Source organism: Pelodiscus sinensis, chromosome 15, assembly GCF_052426305.1.
Source record: "Pelodiscus sinensis isolate ZL-2025 chromosome 15, ASM5242630v1, whole genome shotgun sequence".
Taxonomy (NCBI): domain Eukaryota; kingdom Metazoa; phylum Chordata; order Testudines; family Trionychidae; genus Pelodiscus; species Pelodiscus sinensis.
In genome coordinates this window covers 5,468,434-5,487,774 of record NC_143066.1, presented here as the reverse complement: position 1 = coordinate 5,487,774, position 19,341 = coordinate 5,468,434, and the positions used below count along the sequence as shown (strand labels likewise).

General features: G+C 39.0%; 1 protein-coding gene across 6 annotated transcripts in view; it reads right to left on the bottom strand.

Moving 5' to 3' along the window:
• CREBBP (CREB binding lysine acetyltransferase) overlaps positions 1-19,341 on the bottom strand; it is a 179,225-nt gene that overhangs the window by 10,862 nt on the left and 149,022 nt on the right. For 5 of the 6 annotated variants that reach the window (XM_089782216.1, XM_089782217.1, XM_089782213.1 and 2 more), the window contains 9 exons: positions 18,493-18,603; positions 17,661-17,717; positions 14,938-15,015; positions 14,361-14,428; positions 4,264-4,414; positions 3,273-3,419; positions 2,669-2,782; positions 2,061-2,226; positions 781-948 (listed from right to left, as the gene is read on the bottom strand). In XM_089782216.1, the coding sequence (XP_089638342.1) occupies positions 781-948; positions 2,061-2,226; positions 2,669-2,782; positions 3,273-3,419; positions 4,264-4,414; positions 14,361-14,428; positions 14,938-15,015; positions 17,661-17,717; positions 18,493-18,603 (1,060 nt within the window). The remainder of the gene's footprint in view (positions 1-780; positions 949-2,060; positions 2,227-2,668; positions 2,783-3,272; positions 3,420-4,263; positions 4,415-14,360; positions 14,429-14,937; positions 15,016-17,660; positions 17,718-18,492; positions 18,604-19,341) is intronic. The other variant, XM_006130608.4, reaches the window with a different exon arrangement.

Below are 19,341 nucleotides of genomic sequence, written 5' to 3'. Positions count from 1 at the left end.
CTAGTCTGGCCTCCTGCTCCTCAAAAAAATGTCCTCTTAAAGTCCTGGGGCTCTGAATGCAGAGGCTGTAAGACTACAGACAGCCTACTGGACAGGAGACACTAGCTGCCTGAGAAGTATGATGCCTATAGGCTGTCCATGCGTCCCAGTATGGCTACTGGGACAGAGGAAAGGGCATGGGTGTCAGCACCCAAAGATAGCCACACCAGGACGACTGGGGACCAGAGAGTGGATGGGAGGGTTCAGTTGTTGTAATGATGGGGACTGGGGCATGTTCGGTACTGAAGACGACAACACAATCCACCATCATGGGCTAAGTCAATGAAAAATTGTTAGCAATTAGCAGTACTAATGCTGACTTTTAATTCCCTATCTCTGCAAACTGACATGCATAGGCTTGCCATAGAAAGAAGAATTCAGGTTTTAAATAGAGTCTCAAAATTCAGATAATTTTAAGGTAGCTTGAAATTGAAAATTCAGCAAAGGGACTATCAAGTGAACTGATCAGCATCCAAAATAGCTCTCAGACATCCCTTGGTTAAGGGAATAGAAACACTAGCTTTGGCATGAACATTTTTACTATTTAAAAAATGGACGTAGAATTTGTAACTTATCTGGAAAGAAGCCAGAAATTCAGTTGAAGGGAACTTTGGTTTAAAATATTTTTTCCTTACCTTTCTGAACTATATTACCAGTGCCAGACATGAGCTCTAGTTGAGATTAGGAACTTAGGCCACTTTCTGATCTGGGGCCAAATGCTGTATGAAAAGTGTAACTTACCTCTGTTGTTTCACTAGCTGCTGTACTTTCTTCCTTCTTCCGTTCCTCCTCTTCCTGTTCTAGCTCCTTAATGCTCTCTTCTAGCACATTTGGCCAGAAATCACCTTCAAAGTAAGGTAGCTCCTTGGCACTTGTCAGCCGGTCTTCAGTTGCTTGTTTGAAGATGTCCTGTTAAATGTGTCAAACAATGGTAAGATTGGAATACACAAAAAGAGCCTGAAGTCAATAGCCAAATCTGAGATACATCTGCTGCACTCAGATGGCTTAATGCTTTTTTCATATCCAGTATGACACTTGGAAAGGAACTGGTTCCCCATAGAGGAGTTTACAGTGTATTTCAAAACACTCTCACAAATACAAACAGAGTTAATGATTATTAAGTTACTAACAATGTGAACATATGTTTAGTTTTTTTCAAATCAAAGTATTTATTTGATCAGAAAAGAAGAGATTCTCTAGCAGCCTTCTCTTTCTCCTTTGTAACCCTCAGTAGAATACAACAGGGACCATCACACACAGAAGAAATTTCTTAAGGAGTCTGTTAAAAGAAAAAATATCTGGTCATTAGGCTAAACATTAGCAAAAATGCCCTATACTACCACCACACTTGACAAGGACCCTAGGAAAGAACATCTCTCCCACAAACTTACAAGATACACATCTTTTCTGCTACAAAATAAGCAATGAATGCGACAAGAGCACCACAAAGCCTTTCGTTCACTACTCAGCTAAGTTAGCTAATTAAGAGCAACAGTACAACTTTCCTTAGCAACACAGTTTAAAATCTCATCAAGAAAGTGACTTTCAAATGTACTGTGCACCTGCAGCATGTGATTTTCAATGGGTCATAACTTGGTCAAAATCAAAACCAATTTTTGCCACGACCCCCCAAAGCACTTTTCCCGAATGAAGGCTTTTTCCATGCCAAAATTCAGTTTTCAACATCAAGCACTTCAGGACCACTGCTGTTCAAAAAGGCCTGATTAATATACCGGACAGCTACCTATCCAGAGCCACTCTCTATCCAAACCTGGCTGAATAAGTTTTGCTAAGATTTCACAAAAAATTACCCTTAAGTCAGAGACAAAGGCTAAAAAGCTGTAGCGTCAGAAATAGAGAGGCAGAAAACTGTAGGCCAGGGAAGGTAGTGCCTAAGAATGTCAATGTTTAGCAAACATTAACCAGCACAGTCACTGTCACTTCCCTTATACTGAAGTGCAGCAAGTAGTCTAGCTATAACAAACTGTAAAGTCAATCCGGCCATTAAAGGTTATACAAACCTTGTAGTCGTGAATGATCCTCTCAGCAAAAGCCTTGTCTAACATCTTCTTGTACCACTCCTGCAGGCGTTTGGGTTTTGGTATTTTCTGATCAGGGGGATGGCAATGGAAAATATAGTCATCTCCTTCACTTGGCGGACAGGCCCAAATGTGACCTGTCACATACCTGCAGGTTACATGTAAAGAATCAATAGCAACTAAATTAACACTCATTTAGCACTTTAACAACATTCCTTTTTTTTCTAGATGTAAATGTAGATGTAATCCAACCACATTTAAAAATGATTCAACCTTCTTGCTTCCTTATAAAAATATTGGGGAGTTTTATAGCAGTAATAGCTTGTATCTATACAAGGGCCCCATGATCCAATCATATAACTTAGGATTTTCAAGGGCACAAATCCAGACCCTGTCCCCACTAGAGGAGGAGGAGGAGATATCTGTTTCATAACACACTTGAGAAAGTGTTTATTGATACAATAAATCAAAAGCCATTCCTCCCAAAGACAGACAGAACTCTAATTAAAAGTTACATAGAATAAACATATGTTGACATGACTTTGAACAACAGCACTGCTTTGCAAAGAATTCAGACAACTTTTGCTCACCCAAGTTTCTTCACATACTCCAAATATCCAATAAGGATTTCATGATAAACGGCAGTTCGGAGGCAGCGGGGTCGGAAAAAATGAATACTATCCAGATATGATATGTACACACGCCTGAAAGGGTGAGGGGGAAAACAAAAGAAAATTATTCAAATACAAAGTACATTAGCCTTCATAGACCAGCATTCAGCTTTTATAACAGCTACAAATTGGTTGTTTTGGGCAGGGACCTCAAAAATTAAAAACTGCAGTGAATTTCAGAAGAGAAGGAACACTTTTCACTGGCCAAAGAAACATGTCTAAGAATCTAATGTAAAGTTGCAGAAATAAAATTGAAATATTGCTACTGTTTCACCTTTTGGAAAACAGGCAAAGATATTGTGAGATCATGGTAAATGCTTGCATGGAAGTAAACAGATTTGAATTTTGTGTACTTTTTAACATAGTCTCTTTTGGGGGTGGGGTGGGGAAAAGCCTTCAATGCATTTAACCTGTAGTAAAACTACATGCATTACAAATATTTCAATATGTGGAAGTATGTGTAGCTAGACTGTATTAAAAGGCTCCATGTGCACAGGTCACTGGTGTAGACATGAAAAAATACCTGGTATTTGGAGGTGGGCAGTCAGAGCCATACTCCTGTACATGCATGCCAAAGAAGCACACATCCACTCCATCTATCTCCTCAAAAGCAAACAGAGCTTTGGTTCGGTAAGGGAAGGATTCTGACATTTCACCAGAATCTACAAACCTGCAGGAAAGGAAGAAATCTATCAACGGACTCTAAAATTCTATCCAAAAGGAAAGAGATCTTTACAACATTATTTAATTTTCCAGAAATATTTAAGTACCAATTGTGGAACAGTATAGAATCATATTAAAATGGTATCATGGCAATGCAAGGTCAACTTGCATCAAGTCTAGAGACAAAAGTTTTTCCTCACAGTCAATTTAAGATTGACTATGCAAACACAAAGTACAAGACTGTCCAAAGAAAATGCCAGCCTCTAAATAAATGGTACATTAGTTATAATGTACTGAAGTTACTAAGTGAAATACAGTCAACACTGCCATCTTTGAAGGAAAATTAAATTATTTTTATGGATAAAGCCTTTCAAAGACCATCCCATTTATCATGAAATAACACATTTACTATAAAAGCATTTCAAGAAGCCAATTTATACAGAAAGGCAACATAATTAATGAAATGTTACTAAAGTTGAACTTTATTCATCTGCACTGTACTAATTACACACCCTAATCTGCACAATAGTGATTTTCCTTCACTACTTCCATATTAATAGTAATATAAAATCTCAATACTGCATAATCTAAGATGGCATTCTTTTTATAAAATATATTACAGAATTTATCTGTGCCATATAAGCAAATTAAAAGTTAAAATACACCTCCCAAAATAAATGTTACAGTGCATTGTCTTTATTAGGTTTGTTCACTTGCTTGCCAATTACCAAACTTAGATAATATACAATGCATCTCAAATGAATTCAAACTAGTGAGGTTTGACTACCTAGGTAGGCAAAAAGTTACACAAGAAATATACTTCAAAATGTGACTAATAAAAGAGGACAAACCTGGATTTCATTCCTGGTTTTACTTCTACTGTCTTATCTGAACTGGCTACCACTCTGACAAAGACCTCCCCAGCTTCCGGATGATTCTGTCGCCGGAGAAACTTGTTTACTCTATCTTCCAAATGATTTCCTAAACGAGTAGTTTGTAGCCCTGAGAAGGGAAAATATCAAAGACCAAGTGAGTAGCGATAAAAAGCTTGGGGAAACTGAAGCATAAAATTTACATGGAATCAATGTCAGAGAGATCTTTAACTCACTGCTCCTACGATGCAGCCATAGTGCTTTCAGTTTTTTCCTTACTACTGTATAAGAATTAGTTACCTTCTATAACCCAAATAAAAAGTCACCTTCTTAGTAAAAGTTAAATTTATACAACTCTCATAGGCAGCCTAGCTATACCACAGTGGGGAAAAAACTCATTTTGCAAATACACGAATAAAGAAACCTTTCATGGTTATTTAAAATGTGTAAGAGACTTTATAAACACTACAGCATTTTTCTTTAAGAAAAAGATTCAACTGGCTGCTTGACAGAGATTACATCAGTTTATGAATCTGGCTCCCAGCCACACCTCAACCAAAGCAAATCAACAGAAATGGAAAGTTTACTGACTTGGGGATTTCGCAGCTTTAAAACAGGTTTTAGTCTGAGTAATCTACAGTTATAAAAATGTACATAGTGTGTTTTAATGGTTATTTGCACAGGCAAAGAAGCTCCTAAAGGTTCAAGTTCACATACTGTAAGTCTGTCCACTATTTCAGGCTGTTTTTTTAAACATTAAACAGTCAAAGTACACTACGAGCAGACAAAAAGATACAATTTTTAATAAATTCAAAATCTACAGTCTTGCAAAACTTCACATTTAAAGAAAAGTAACCCTTGCAATTTAAACTGTGACAATGAAAATACCTTATGCGGTTTGTCACTGCTTTTTTAACCATTTGTAAGATTGTACGTACTTTTTATTACCAACCAGTAATTTGTATTTAATTATTCTAGCCTTACCAGCATATTTCCTCATGATTTAAGATCAAACTGATGGATTAATTCACTTATATATTTACAGGGTGACTCATTTTACCCTGTTACATTTAATTTACAGCCCTCGCTAGCTGCTGTATGGGTATGTGTAGAGCCCTGCCTGAATATAAAATTTGTATCCACATCTGCAAAAATGAGCCGTAGATACAAGCAGCCACATACGCAGGTGTGGATTCCTGCAGATAAAAGTGGATATCTGAAAATTTGCAATGTTCTTTGCATCCACATCCAGAAAAATGAGTCACGGATGTGTGTGGATTTGCAGGGCTCTAGATAAGTGATTTTTTGTCACAGAGGTCATGGAAATGTAAATTTCAATAAAGTCAGTAAAAGCTTGGAAAAATGGCTGTTAAAAGGCCCCCAGACAAGAAGTGTTGTGACCTGGCACACACAGTCACAGCGCTTGGCTTGTTCACCCCTCCGTCTCCTGCTAGCAACTCTGAGTGGTGCTGCAACCCCATACGCCAGTTTGCAATGCTTGCAGCTGGACCCAACTCTCTGGGACAGAAATCTCTGGGGTCAGTGCAGGGTAGGCTTACTCCTCAATCCCAGCCCCCTCTGGGGGCCTCACCATTCAGCACCCCATGTTGCACATTTATATAGCAAAAACTACATTAACTGGTGACCCTTTCATGACTTACCTCCTTCCTCATCTCTGCAATGAAATTTACTACACATTTCTAGGCCAAATCTGTAACCTTAATCAGCTACTATCTAGCTCAGAAGCAATACCATTGTCTCTTCTCACTGACCCTCTGGGGCGTTCATACAGTAATGACACAAACACACATCCCAAAGATTATTTTAAAGCCCAAAAGTACACTGATAGTAGTAATGATGAGAAAGATGACACCATTCCTACCTACAGGGCTTATGTGCTAAGATTTTACCTCATAAAAATAGATGCATGTAAAACATACACTATATAAAAATATGAATATAAAAATTAACCTTAAGGAAAACACTTCCTTAACACTTCAATAATCTAACGTCACAATCTAGTGGGATTGTGTGGTTATGACATCAGCACAGCACACACTGGATCATCACTGCATGGTGACTGCAGAGGCAAAGGAAAACTATTGTTTCCACTTTTCATCCTAACATGCTGAACAATGACATGGGGTATTCCAAACATCATATTACAATGAATTGGGCTTGGAAGATTACACCTGGAGATCATCTTTCAAAGCAGCATTTCACTTTGGCATTTCTTTCTTAAAGAGCATAGAAAAAAGAGGTGCACAGTTCCATTAGATGAAACGAATGAATTGTATCAGCATATTTTTATCTACCAATTGAAATTAATTTCTACTAACTAGTTTGTTCTTATTTTAACAACTTTTAAAGGCCAATTCTATCTACCAAGTGATTCCTACTTCCCCTAAAAGTCATTTAATCACTCTGTGCTACTGCACAATAAGGCATGGAAACTAAGAGCCACATCTATACTGTGGAGGAAAGGTGGCTTAAGGTATGCAATTCTAACTCTGTAAGTAACATAGCTGGAGTCAACGTACTTTGAACCAAACTTTGGCGCCATTCCCATAGCAGGTCGATGGGAGAAACACTCTCATTGACTTCCCTTACACCTCGCAACAGCATGCAATACCGGCTCCAACGGGGCCCACTCAGTGTTTGATTTAGCGGGTCTTTACTAGATCCACTAAATCGGCCTCCGGAAGATCGACCGCTGCAGCGCGATCTTCCCACAAGTCTAGATGTGGCCTAAGGAAAAGGCCAAATTAACAACTATATAGAGCAAGAGTAGAATTATCTTTGCAAGAGATTACCAAACATCTATGCCAACTGAAGCATTGCTACATTTCCTTATGTTAACCTTTCATTTACCCTAAAAGTACAGTCCTTAAGAGCCAAGCATTCTGACTGCTCTAAAAGCGTTAATATTCTTTCTGTTAAGAGGCTACTATACTTTGGCTCTCAGCTACAGCTGATACAGTTACTATAATAAGCTATAAAAGAAGTTTTTAACTTAATTTTCAATATAGAACAGCCTATCCAGCACTTACTACCCATAGAGCTTAGGGTACTTCTGAATAGGGATGTTAAATATCAATTAATTGAATAATCAATTAACTTCATGAATTCTTATCGGTTAGTTGACTATTCTATAGTCCCGGGGGTGGGGCCAGAAGCAGGTGCGCTCCAGCCCCACTCCTGAGGAGCCCCCTGCCACTCCACACTGCTGCCTCTACACCAGAAACAGCAATGTGGGGGTGCCAGTTTAAAAAACAGCTCCCCTCGCAGACTGGCTGCCTGTCACCCCACGCTGCTGCCTCTGATACAGCAGCCCCTGTCCAGGGGAGGATGTGAGCTCCTGGATCTAGCACAAGCTGGAATTGAACCAGGCTGTCTGCCCGCCTAGCTCCTAATACACTTTTAATGCAGAGCCACAGGGGAGCAGGTCCCAGACCCAGCACGAGCGAGGACTGAGCTGGGCTGCTGGCCAGCCTGCTAAATTTACTGGCAGGGGGAGATGCATGTAGTCTATAGCACAGTGTTTCTTAAACGTCTTAAGACTGAGGAACACCAAACTTTTTTTTTTTATGAGGAACACCAAGGATCATTATTTTTTGGTTTGAGAAAACAAAAAACAAACCTAAAAAGGGTCCCGGGGGGTTGGGGGTGGGGGTGGGGAGAAAGAGGTTATTGAGGGCTGTGGTGTTCCTCATTTAAAAAAAAATTGTTTGGTGTTCCTCAGTCTTAAAAACATCCTTTAAGGGCAGCCATTTTGAATTCTGTTGTTCTCCGCGGCACACTGGTGTGCTGTAGAACACAGTTTAAGAAACAAAAGACAGGACTATGTAGCTCTTTAAAGACTAACAAGATGGTTTATTAGGTGATGAGCTCTCGTGGGCCAGACCCACTTCCTCAGATCAATACGTGGAAGAAAATCAGCATGACCATATATACCACCTCGTCATCTCCAGCTTGATTCTGGCCTGCATATTTATACCTGCCTCTGGATATTTCCACTACATGCATCTGATGAAGTGGGTCTTTGCCCACGAGAGCTTACGTTCCTACACTGCAGTTAGTCTATAAGGTGGCACAGGACTCCTTGCCGCTTTTGCAGATTCAGACTAACACGGCTACCCCTCTGATACTCGACATATATACCAAAGTGATGCAATCATGCGAATGTGAATCACATGCGTTCTTTTTTTTTATTGTATCACTTTGGTTGTGCCGATTTTCTTCCACGTATTGATCAGAGGAAGTGGGTCTGGCCCAAGAAAGCTCATCACCTATTAAACCATCTTGTTAGTCTTTAAAGTGCTACATAGTTCTGTCTTGTTTCAGATACACTAGACTAACATGGCTGCATCTCTATCACAGTTTAAGAAACACTGCTATAGCATTAACCTATAAGCTTTTGCTTATCGGTTAATCGACTACACTATTATGTCCCTACTTCTGAAGCTGAATATTTTTGCAGAATTTGGATAGGTGTCTGTGTCTTCTGTTTTATGTTCTCAAATCAAACACTAACATTATAAAAAACTGTAGAGATTGCCAAAGCAACCAATTTTAAGGCAAATCTACTGTACAGTGTTCGTGTACTGTATTTAATTACACTGTAAATCAACTTGAAAATTTAATATACAACATACATCTTTCTTCTTTGTTGTACCTTTTTCTCCTCCATAATGTTGTTCTGTTTTTCTCTTTTAGTTTCCTATGACAGATTATGATATCCTTTTCCGAGATTTTAGATCTGCTTCCTTTTTTCGTTCTACAACCTCCTGACTTTTACCAATCCTGCATAGTGTTCTCAAGGAGTCTCCCATTATATTTTGTCTGTCTAGCCTCTTATATAGACACCATCGCCATTGCACCAGAGTACTCTTTATGGATAAAAGCAAAAATGGTTCTTTCCTCTCCTTTCCTTCTTGCAAGCAACATGCTTGGATTAGATTTTTCAACACATAACTATTAGTAAGAATAGTATTATGGAGAAGACTAAATAAAGACTAGTTTTATATTTACATTCACAGATTCCAAAACGGCAAGGGACCATTGTGAGCATTCTAGCCTGACTTCCTGTATAACAGTCCTAGAATTTCCCCAAAATTTCTCTTAAAGACCCACTTTAGGAATCGACATCCAATCTTGACTTAAAATTGTCAGGAACGAAGAATCCAACACAACCCCGGGTAAGTTATTCCAACGATTAATGACTCTGTTAAAAACACATGCCTTATTTCCACTCTCAATCTGTCTCACTCAGAATCCTTCTCTCCCACTTCTTTGCCCAAAAATCTCTCTCCAGGTGATATGTCCATATCATCTATCCCACCTATTTTTAAAGTTTCCCCTAACACATAGGGATATGTATGTCTAAACAGACACTTAAATGACAAGACGACTATACTTTATATAGCCAAATACCAATACCATTCTTCAAAGGCAAAGCTCCAATGAGAAGTCAACCAGTAACCAGAAAAAATATACACTGCTGATAAGAATCTTCATCTAGTCTTGCTAGTTGGTGACTGACAAATCTGAAATGCTCAACCCAAATCAGAAGTGGCACAGTCCCCCTCTGGTCTCTCCCTCAACCCACAACCTTCTAGTTGCTGCGATGACCACATGGAATCTTCACTCCTCCACCTTCTACTAGCCAAATGCCTTCTGTCCTTCCCTTAAGTTTTCTGGCTGCTGAATGGGGAACTGTTTTCAAGTCCTCCCCACGGCACTCTTCCAGACCCTCTCTGTTGCTGGTCACAATTCTCCCAAGTATCCAAGTAAAAGTGACCCCAGTTTGTTCAGTTTCTCAGATGACCCAATGATACTGGAGCCATCTCTACAGATTTTAGGAAGATAACACTAACAGTGAAATCAGATTGGTATTTGGAAGTTTATCTTCGTAACCACAAGTGTTTTTGTAAAAAAGAAGCTTGGATAGAAGTTGGCAGCAATTGCCTAGAAACGCTTTGTATGGGCAAATGCCTATTTTAAAGCCCTGATCTTTCACACCGTTTGCAAATGTTGCTGTTTAAGCTGGTGGTTCTTAAAATTGTGGTCTAAAACGAACTGACTGCTTATGCTTGTTTCTACAGCTCTCAAAGGGCGACTACTAAAACAAACTGGGGGAAGGAGGAGGAGAAAGAAGGGAAGCTGAAGCTGCTCTTAGGAACTGACTCCACCATATCCCAAGGTAAGCTGTTCCACTGCTAGGATTGCCAGCCACCTCCAGGGGCTGCCAGCAGGAGAGAAGCCTCAGGGAAAGGGGCAAAGAAGGTGTGGCCAGGCAACATTTACCGGACAGCAGGGAAAGACGAGAGGAACAAAACAGAGGGGATGAACTGAAAAACAAAATGAAACTAAAAATCATTCCCCTTACTCCCCAAGGACAAAACAGGTAAATTAAATGCCACAAGTCAGACAATGTCACAAAAATTCAGGTAAATCAGGCTGTTTAGGACAATATGAATTATTATGCCTTGGTAACAGTATACTGTAACACATTTATGAGATCAGCATTTAGGCCTATGAAACTCTATGCATGTCTGAGTGGTAGTTATAATCTATTATTCACTGCTTTACAGGTTAATGCAGTTTAAGTGTTGAACTATAAAGTATCAAATGTGTTTATAAATTCCCAAACTTAAAGAGTATATGTTTTAGATTTAAACCATAATAAAAACCTTTTGAACTGCTAGAACCTGTGACTTCTAAAGAACAAAATACATTCCTCTCTCAATCCCAAGCTTTCTTGTTCATTATTGGTTACTTAGCGCTTGCTTTTTCTTTAATATGTATTTTTTCATGCAATATTTATGTAGTTTATTAATTTCCGCAGCTGAGAGACAGGAGAAACAGTCTGGACCTCATATGTGCTAAGTAACCATGGAACTTAGTTTTTACACTTTAAATCTAAAGGAATTACTTTCTTCTTTTGGTATTTTAACAAACAGAAAATTCTTTATAGTTAATTTTTAAGGCATTTTCATTAGATATAACTTCCCTACTCTCTCCCTCTACCCTTTTAAGTACTGCTATTGGGATCTCCTGGCCCAGTAAGATATGAAAGGAAGCACTGTGTTTCTTCCTGTGCCATCATTATAGCTTTTGTAGGGATTCAAGGGTTCTGGGACAATTCTGACAGTAGGATGCTGTTGGTGGAAATTGTGTATTTGGTGGTATTAGTATTTTAAGCCGGGGTGAGGCAGCACCCCTAGTTCCAGCACCACTAGATTCCACAGAATATTCTTGTGCCCCATTATACGGAAAAGCCACCCGTATGCAGCTGGACTACACAATGTCCTTTCTTGGACAATGCCTCGTATTAAGGACTTAAGTGATGCAAAAAACCTTGCAAAATCCCTCTGAAGTGAATTTCATCCAGTAATGATTCCATAATTAAGGTTCAATATAGCCCTACTTTCAGTGACCTCTAAGTTTTGATTGGAGAATTGGAATGCTTAAAATAAAGTAAGAAATGAAGAAGGAAGGAAAGTGCAGGGCCATTGGTGGGCAACGTGCAGCCCAAAAGGCGCATGAGGCCCATCTGAGTTCTACGTGTGGCTCACAAGACATTTTGTTTACTACTGCCCATGCACAGGGTTGCCACATTCCACTGGTTTCTATCTGCATTTTTTTTTTCCCACAGAGAGGGGAAGTTTGGCTTGTCAAGGATGATTACGGGCTTAATTACACTTGTCAGCTGGAAGAAGAGACTAACTGAAGGCTTGCTGGGTCAGGCACAAGGAGAAGTGGGAGGAGTTCTTGCACCATTTCCAGATGCCCCCCCAGAAGGCATGCAAGGAGTCTCAGGGAACGAATAAGTCCCCTTCAGCATGGTGCCCAAGAAACACATATACTTCAAAAACACAACAAAAGCAAGGAAAATCCCACTTAAAGTTAAGCTGCTGGAAATGCATCAGTAACCTAAGGGTAAAAAAAAATCTAAATGAAAGCCAGGAACTCAAAGTTGTGAACAAACTTAAGAAACCAAACATTTCCAAGTACAGTAAATGGTACTAAGGCTAAGGCATGCGAACAATCTTAACTCTGCCTCTGCAGTGATGACCTGAGAGAGGTGAAGGGGAATTTAACTCTCAAATTACTTTACCCACCCGGAACAGTTTAGTCTCAACAGTCACTACAAACACCTGAATACATTATTCTTAATTGTACAATGCCTGGGGTTTGTACAGTCATAAAACATCCAGAGAATAAAACTGTACTTAATAAAAGCCATCATTCCACTTCATTATGTGTTGAAAAGTAACAGAGAAATAGCCGTGTTAGTCTGATCTTGGTAAAACAAAAAAGCCAGTCTTGTAGCACTTGAAAGACTAACAAGATGGTTTATTAGGTGATGAGCTTTAAGAAGTGGGTCTACTCCACGAAAGCTCATCACCTAATAAACCATCTTGTTAGTCTTTCAAGTGCTACAAGACTTTTTTCATAGTGTGAGATTTTCAAAAGCATTAGCACGGCCTAACAGCTCCCACTGAATTAAATGGTAAAACTCCCATGATCTTCAATGAAACCCAAGGTAAGCCACTGAAAATTTCATCCTAAAATTCCATGTCCCACCAATTATAAAATACCAGCACCTACATACACACATATCCCAGGACTAAGCTCATGAATTATGGCACATGCTGAAAAACACAAAAACAAGTGTGTTGACAAAAAACAGAATTGTATTCTCCATTTTTAACATTTCTGCTTCTATCAACTGCTTTTCAGACCACAGATGGCAAGGGGAATATGGGCATACAGTGACTTTTGATCACTGTACCAATACACTGGCTTTACAAACTGGAGAGGTGCTCATACCAGTCTTTGAATTTCTTAAACTTCTTTGAAAATGTCCCTAATCCAAAAATACTTCATACTATAATGGGCTGCTTACTCTGGAAACCCTTAATCACAGAACTACACTTTCAAAATAACGGCCTCAAATATGAAAAAACAAAGGAAGAACGTTTGGCAGTTGGCATCATAGTGGAGTAAGTTAAGGATGTCGGCATGCCTTTCCATACTTTCCAATGTTTGGATTGGTTTAAATTAACTCTGAATTTCCTAGGTTTTCAATGCTTTCTTTGGTTTTCCTCTGCACACTCTGAATGCCTTATTCGGCAGTGCTGCTCCTTACTGTATATCCAGCACTTGTACTGGGCATGAAACTCTTGCTGACATCACTTGATGTTCTGTGGGCTTAACATGTACACAATATGCAATAAAGAGCAGCACAGCAGGCGGAAGAACATTTTGCCCGAAGTGCCTAAAAGCTTTTGTTTTTAAATTAATATTTCAACTACAGCATGAGAAAAATTTGAACCAAGAATTCATTTTAGAAAAGCTGTAGACATAAAACCATGACAACTCAATCTGACTATGTCGATTCAGACTGCCTTCTGAATTAGTAAAAGTAATCAACATTCGAAGAGCTGTAAAAGGAAACAACTGATCATTTAAGATTTCTAAATTATACCAGGAATATATGGACAACCACACTATCAGTCTAGTTGCTGACTGCAGAGCACAGAAATGTCAGACTTACTTTTGTTTTAAGGCTACACAGAAACTAGTCTATCATCCATCTATGTGTTTAGTTTTGAGCTTCTGCTTGATGTTATACCTCAAAAATAGAAATACTCTCTCTATAGTCATATGTTGCAAAGGCCCTAAATACTTTCAGCACCACCTACAGTTAATATAATCACTTCCACTCAACAGTGACTTCTGTGCTCTTCCTTGAGTTCTGCACACAGTCTTTTTTGAGAAATGTCTCACCAGCGCACTCCGACCCAGGGTGCAGCTCCATAGGCAGTAGCAATGGTAAGAGGAATAGGGTGGACAGGACATTGGTACCAATGATGGAGACCTGTGAAGAGCAGGTCTGCATGACATTGAGTAAAATGATGGCACTAGTACTCCTCCTACTGCTAGCATTAGTGTAGCTGCACCGGTGGTAGGGAAGATCTCCTCTGCAAGGCTAACATAACTCAGGGCACAGGCAAGACAAGAGTTGAAGTTCTAAACTATATAAATAAAAAAACACCACACAAACTTACTTTTAGCGCTGAATTTGTTCTCTTTACGTGTTCTGCCAGTTTTCTTCAGACAATTGTCACAGACAAAGCTATAAAACAAAAATTTTCTGCTGATAATTTAATACAAACAGCGAAAGCTAGCTTAATCCTTCATTAAACACAGACTCCTAATAGTAGTAGTCAAAAAACAACTTGCATCCCAGACTACCATTTCATCATTTAATATTTTAGGAACAATTTAAGTATATCCAATTCAGAAACTGTTAGATGTTTTAGAGTTGTTTTATTCATCCTTCCTAATTAATAACTTATTGCACATTCATTTTATATTTCTTTTAATATAGAAATCCCCCCAATCATATCCACATTTTACAAATAACTAAACAAGAGTAAACAAGGTTTGTGGACAAGTTTTCCCTACATATTTTAGCTTGAATATGCAAAAGAGTTACTAACAACCAAATTAAGCATTCATTTACAAATGGTATGCTTCTTTTTATGTGGTCCCAGGAAGAGGATTATTGTATGTTAAATCAACAGGATCTACAGTCCTGGTTCATTATAACTGCAGAAAAAAGGCTATAACCCAATAACTTACCCTGAAGGCCAAATAATATCATAATGTAGCACACAAATCTGGTGCATCTTCCGACCACATTCTTTGCAATCAACAAAGCTTGGAAGGGAAAGGAAAAAAAGCTACTTTAATTTCTTTAGAAGTAAAGAGCATGAAACTATAAAAACCAGTCAATGCTTGTTAAACAGGTAGTTTTCCAAAGGGCTACCTCTCAACAATAAAACTGGGCTGGATATCAAATGTAATGACCTTGCTAGTAATCTCATTAAGACATTTATAAACCAATGAAAAATACTTCCACTGCAAAATGAAACTGAATATATTCTGCCCTTATATTTAAGATCTAAATATATCTATAATACACATAGCTAACAAGGAACTGCCAGCATTTTGCAGGCTAAAAAGAGAATGGTCCTTTGTGAAAATTCTGACTTTCTAGATGCTTTCTCTGGGTCCTACCTGTTATCCATTTTTAAGCTGAATTTCTGGTTGCTGCAGTAGGGAACTCTGCTCGAATAATTGGTATTTTATTACCTCTATTTTAGATTTCAACAAACTGTTGCAAACACAGAGGCTACGTCTACACTGGCCCCTTTTCCGGAAGGGGCATGTTAATTTCAGCTATCGTAATAGGGAAATCCGCGGGGGATTTAAATAAAAATGTCCGCGGCTTTTTTCCGGCTTTTAGAAAAGCCGGAAAAGAGCGTCTACACTGGCCCCGATCCTCCGGAAAAAGTGCCCTTTTCCGGAGGATCTTATTCCTACTTCAAAGATCAGGGGATTACCTGAAGAGGAAATGGCGCAAAAGGGCCTAAGACCATGTATGGTAAGTCTACACTTCCAGACATGTTATGATTGTACCGGAGTTAGGTTTACCTAGGCCAGTTTTAATCTAGTCATCACAGGTAACAATGGTGAAGATGTGGTGGCAAAGACTTGTGCTAAGGCTAGCTGTGTCACTACAGTGCTTCTGGGGACCTGGGATACACATTCAGTTGTGTTAAATTAAAGCTTGTGTTACCACATCTTCACTGCCTAGAGTAAAGCTAGCATGGACAGGCAATATCAGTGCTATAACTACCCCTTCATCAGTACTTACCCCAAGGATATGTTCTTCACTGAGGTTAAGCTGTCTTAAAACAGAAGTGAAGGTGGCTACAACTTGGCTTTTAACTTAACAGCTCAAGTTAAAGCTAATAAGGGAGTCTGGGGTTGAACTGAAGCTGCTAAGCTAAATTGCTGTTTCTCCACTGTTATTTTAACCTAATTTAGAACATTTTTTTTCCCTGTGAGGACGTTCTCAGAGGTACCCGGAGGTATGAAACTAGTATTGTTCTATTGTGAAGATGGGATGGATTCTGGGGTGTATTCAGAATGAATTTGTTCAGCTGTTAACACAGCAAAATTATCCTTCTGCAAATTATGACTGTTTCCTTTATTCTTGACTTCCTCATTCCTTCCCATTCCTGTTATTTCCATTTACTTAGTTTAATCTTAGAGTATAAACTATGTGCATCAGGGATACCATTTTTCATTGTGCTAGCAGAGCAGGGACTTGGTCCCAGCAGAAGACCTTCAGAAACAACCAACCAATTGTGAGAATTTCCTAGAGATAATGCAGGTAACTCTCTCAAGCAACTACTAAAAGGGAACATATATAAAAAAATACATTTTGCATTTATTGTCCCTCTCCCCTCCCCTTCTTGTTTTACATGCAAATAGGGGTGACTATTTCTTGGGCTTATTCATCAGCTGTGACTGTGATATCACAATTGGCTCCTGAGATAAAGACAATGTTCTTCTAAACTCTCATCTACACTGCCACTTAACTGGCTGGAACTCTCTTACTCAGGGTGTGAACTAGGGATGTTAAATTGCATTTAATCATTTGAGTAGTCAACAGAATTTCCATCCTTACTTGATTAGTCGATGGGGGGAGGGGGACCTGCAGAGCCACAGCTCTCAGCATCAGCTCTGCCCTTTAAATATATTAAAGAGCTGCCAGGCTCTTAATATATTTTAAAGGCAAAGGCATAGCAGGGGGACCAGCTCATGACCGGTCCCCTTGCTATGCCTTTTGCTTCCCCTGCCCATGGAGCTGGAGGAAAACCAGCTTTTAAAGGTGGCTTCCCTCAGCACTAGCTCCTGCTCCCCCATCCCTTGCTGCCTCTCCCTGATAAAGGCGGGGGGAGAGGGGAAAGATGGCAGGAGGAAGTGATTAGTTAAGTCACTACCTGACTACTCGATAAGCATATGCTTATGGGGTAGTCGACTAGTTGCTTACATCCCTAGTGTGAACCTCCCCCTCGAAGCTGTAAAGTACTAGTTGTAAACAGGCTCCCAGTATTAGCTACTCCTCTCATGGAAGTGGTTTTCCTACAGTGCTAGGAGAGTGCTCTCCCAGTAATAGAACTTGAGGCATAAAATTAATGGAAGTATTTGGGAAATCTGGATGAAAAGTTCTATGGAAGTGAAAAATATCAAAGGCACATGTTTCCCCAAAATGTTTAAAAAGTTAGACATCAGTGGCAGTTTAACGCCATACTAAAGGCTAATAACTCTAGAGAGAGAGATTGCTACCTATCTGGCTGGAGAGAGGGAGAAGAGGACTGTTCTGACTCATCTCCCATTTCTGAAATGGTGGCCACAGAAGGAAGTACCAGCTGTAATAACCACACAGAGATGATCAGAAACTCGGATTAATGGTTTTTAATCAGGGAAAAAAAAAATCACATAATACTTACGGCTCTGGATCTAGTGTATCATTTTTCTTCTTTTCAAACTGATCTTTTGAGATTGTGCTAAAGAGAAAGAGTTAAAATGAAAATTTTCCTATTGCCAGTGTCATATCAGATGAAGCTAAGAACTTATAATTACTTGAACTGCAACAAATGATCAAAATCTCAAGTTTGAAGAAGAAACAACACTAAAGGAATTTGCATTTTGTTTAGAGAACACAACTTCACTCATTTTTAACATATGGAAAATATATTCTCAGATCGTGACTAGCTGTTAATTGCTAAAAGCACTATGAATACTATGACAAAGAGAGAATGTAAGATTCAATACATGATGCAAAAAAACCTAGAAACTGGTACTAAATATAGAAGCTCATGCCAAAAACAGCTGGTCAGTAAGCCTGGCTGCACCTTACTTCAAGCCACGACTGGCGAGGCTGTAGAAAAGTTATAGCGGTCATTCATGAAACGAGTGCCTCAAAGTGGTGACAGATCAGGCTTTTCAGTAGTACTGCCCTGTTTCATTAGCAGATGCAAATGATCAATGAATCATTACCATCATCTGTTGTCTTTACCCTTTTCAATATCTGCTTTCTCTGAAATCCTAAGCAGAGGGCAGCTATCAAGGAGTGTGTCAAACAGAAGAGAGATGAAGACAGAGGGAATATTGATAAAGTAATCTGCACCCCTATAAAGCTTCTCCTACTAAGAAACCCTACTCCTTCCCTTAGTTTTTGGTAAAAGCAGTAAATGGTCAACTTCAGATTGCTAAATCACAACTGAAAGTTAATTTTCTGTTATTTTACATGTTGCATTAAGAAGAATCACAATTACTTACGTTTGAGGCTGTGAAGGGTCATCACCCAGGGTAACATTCTCCCCCTGGATTTCAGTGAAACACTTCTCACAGAAGTGATACCTGTCAGCAAGAAGGCCATATTTGGGTGAACTGGTCCATCACAATACACAGCCACCCAAGCAACGGAGCCATCAATCAGAGCAGGGCAGATCACCACGACGAAAGGGGGGGCGTTGTTGGTTGATTGATGGGTCAGTGTGGACAATGAAAAGGAACAGAGGGAAGGGAAGGGAAGGGCAGGATTAGAGAACAGGGAAGGGAACAAACAGCACAGACATAAGAGGTAAGATGCAAACACCAAGACAACACAGAGCAGAAAGCCAAGGCAAAGCACAGATTAGCATTCGGTCTCATTTCATACATTACAGGCCATCAGTACTAACAAATAATATAGGTTGTCAATCAAAATCAAAATTTTGGAATGATATACAAGTAGCTGTTAAGTGCTACATTTGTATAGCCTTCAAATTTAAGAATTTGGATTTGATTTTCATTAGTTAAAGAAAATGCTGAATAATTTCAGGCATAAGAATTACTGAATTTCTTTGGAAAATAATACTCTGTCAAAAAGCCTGAACAATATTTTCATAGAAAGTAACAATAATTTCCAAAAAAGGAAAATATGCCAAAAGCATCCAGTGATGTATTAGTAAAAATGCAAAGGCAGAAATAGCTCTAATGTTGAAAAATCTATAAAAATATTAAAGGTTCATAAGTTATTTGGTTTATAAAATTAAATGTGACCAATTGCTCAGCTAACTGTATTTTAATACAAATGAAACCAAATCCATACTCTAGACAAACATTTAACAGAAATGCAATTATGGG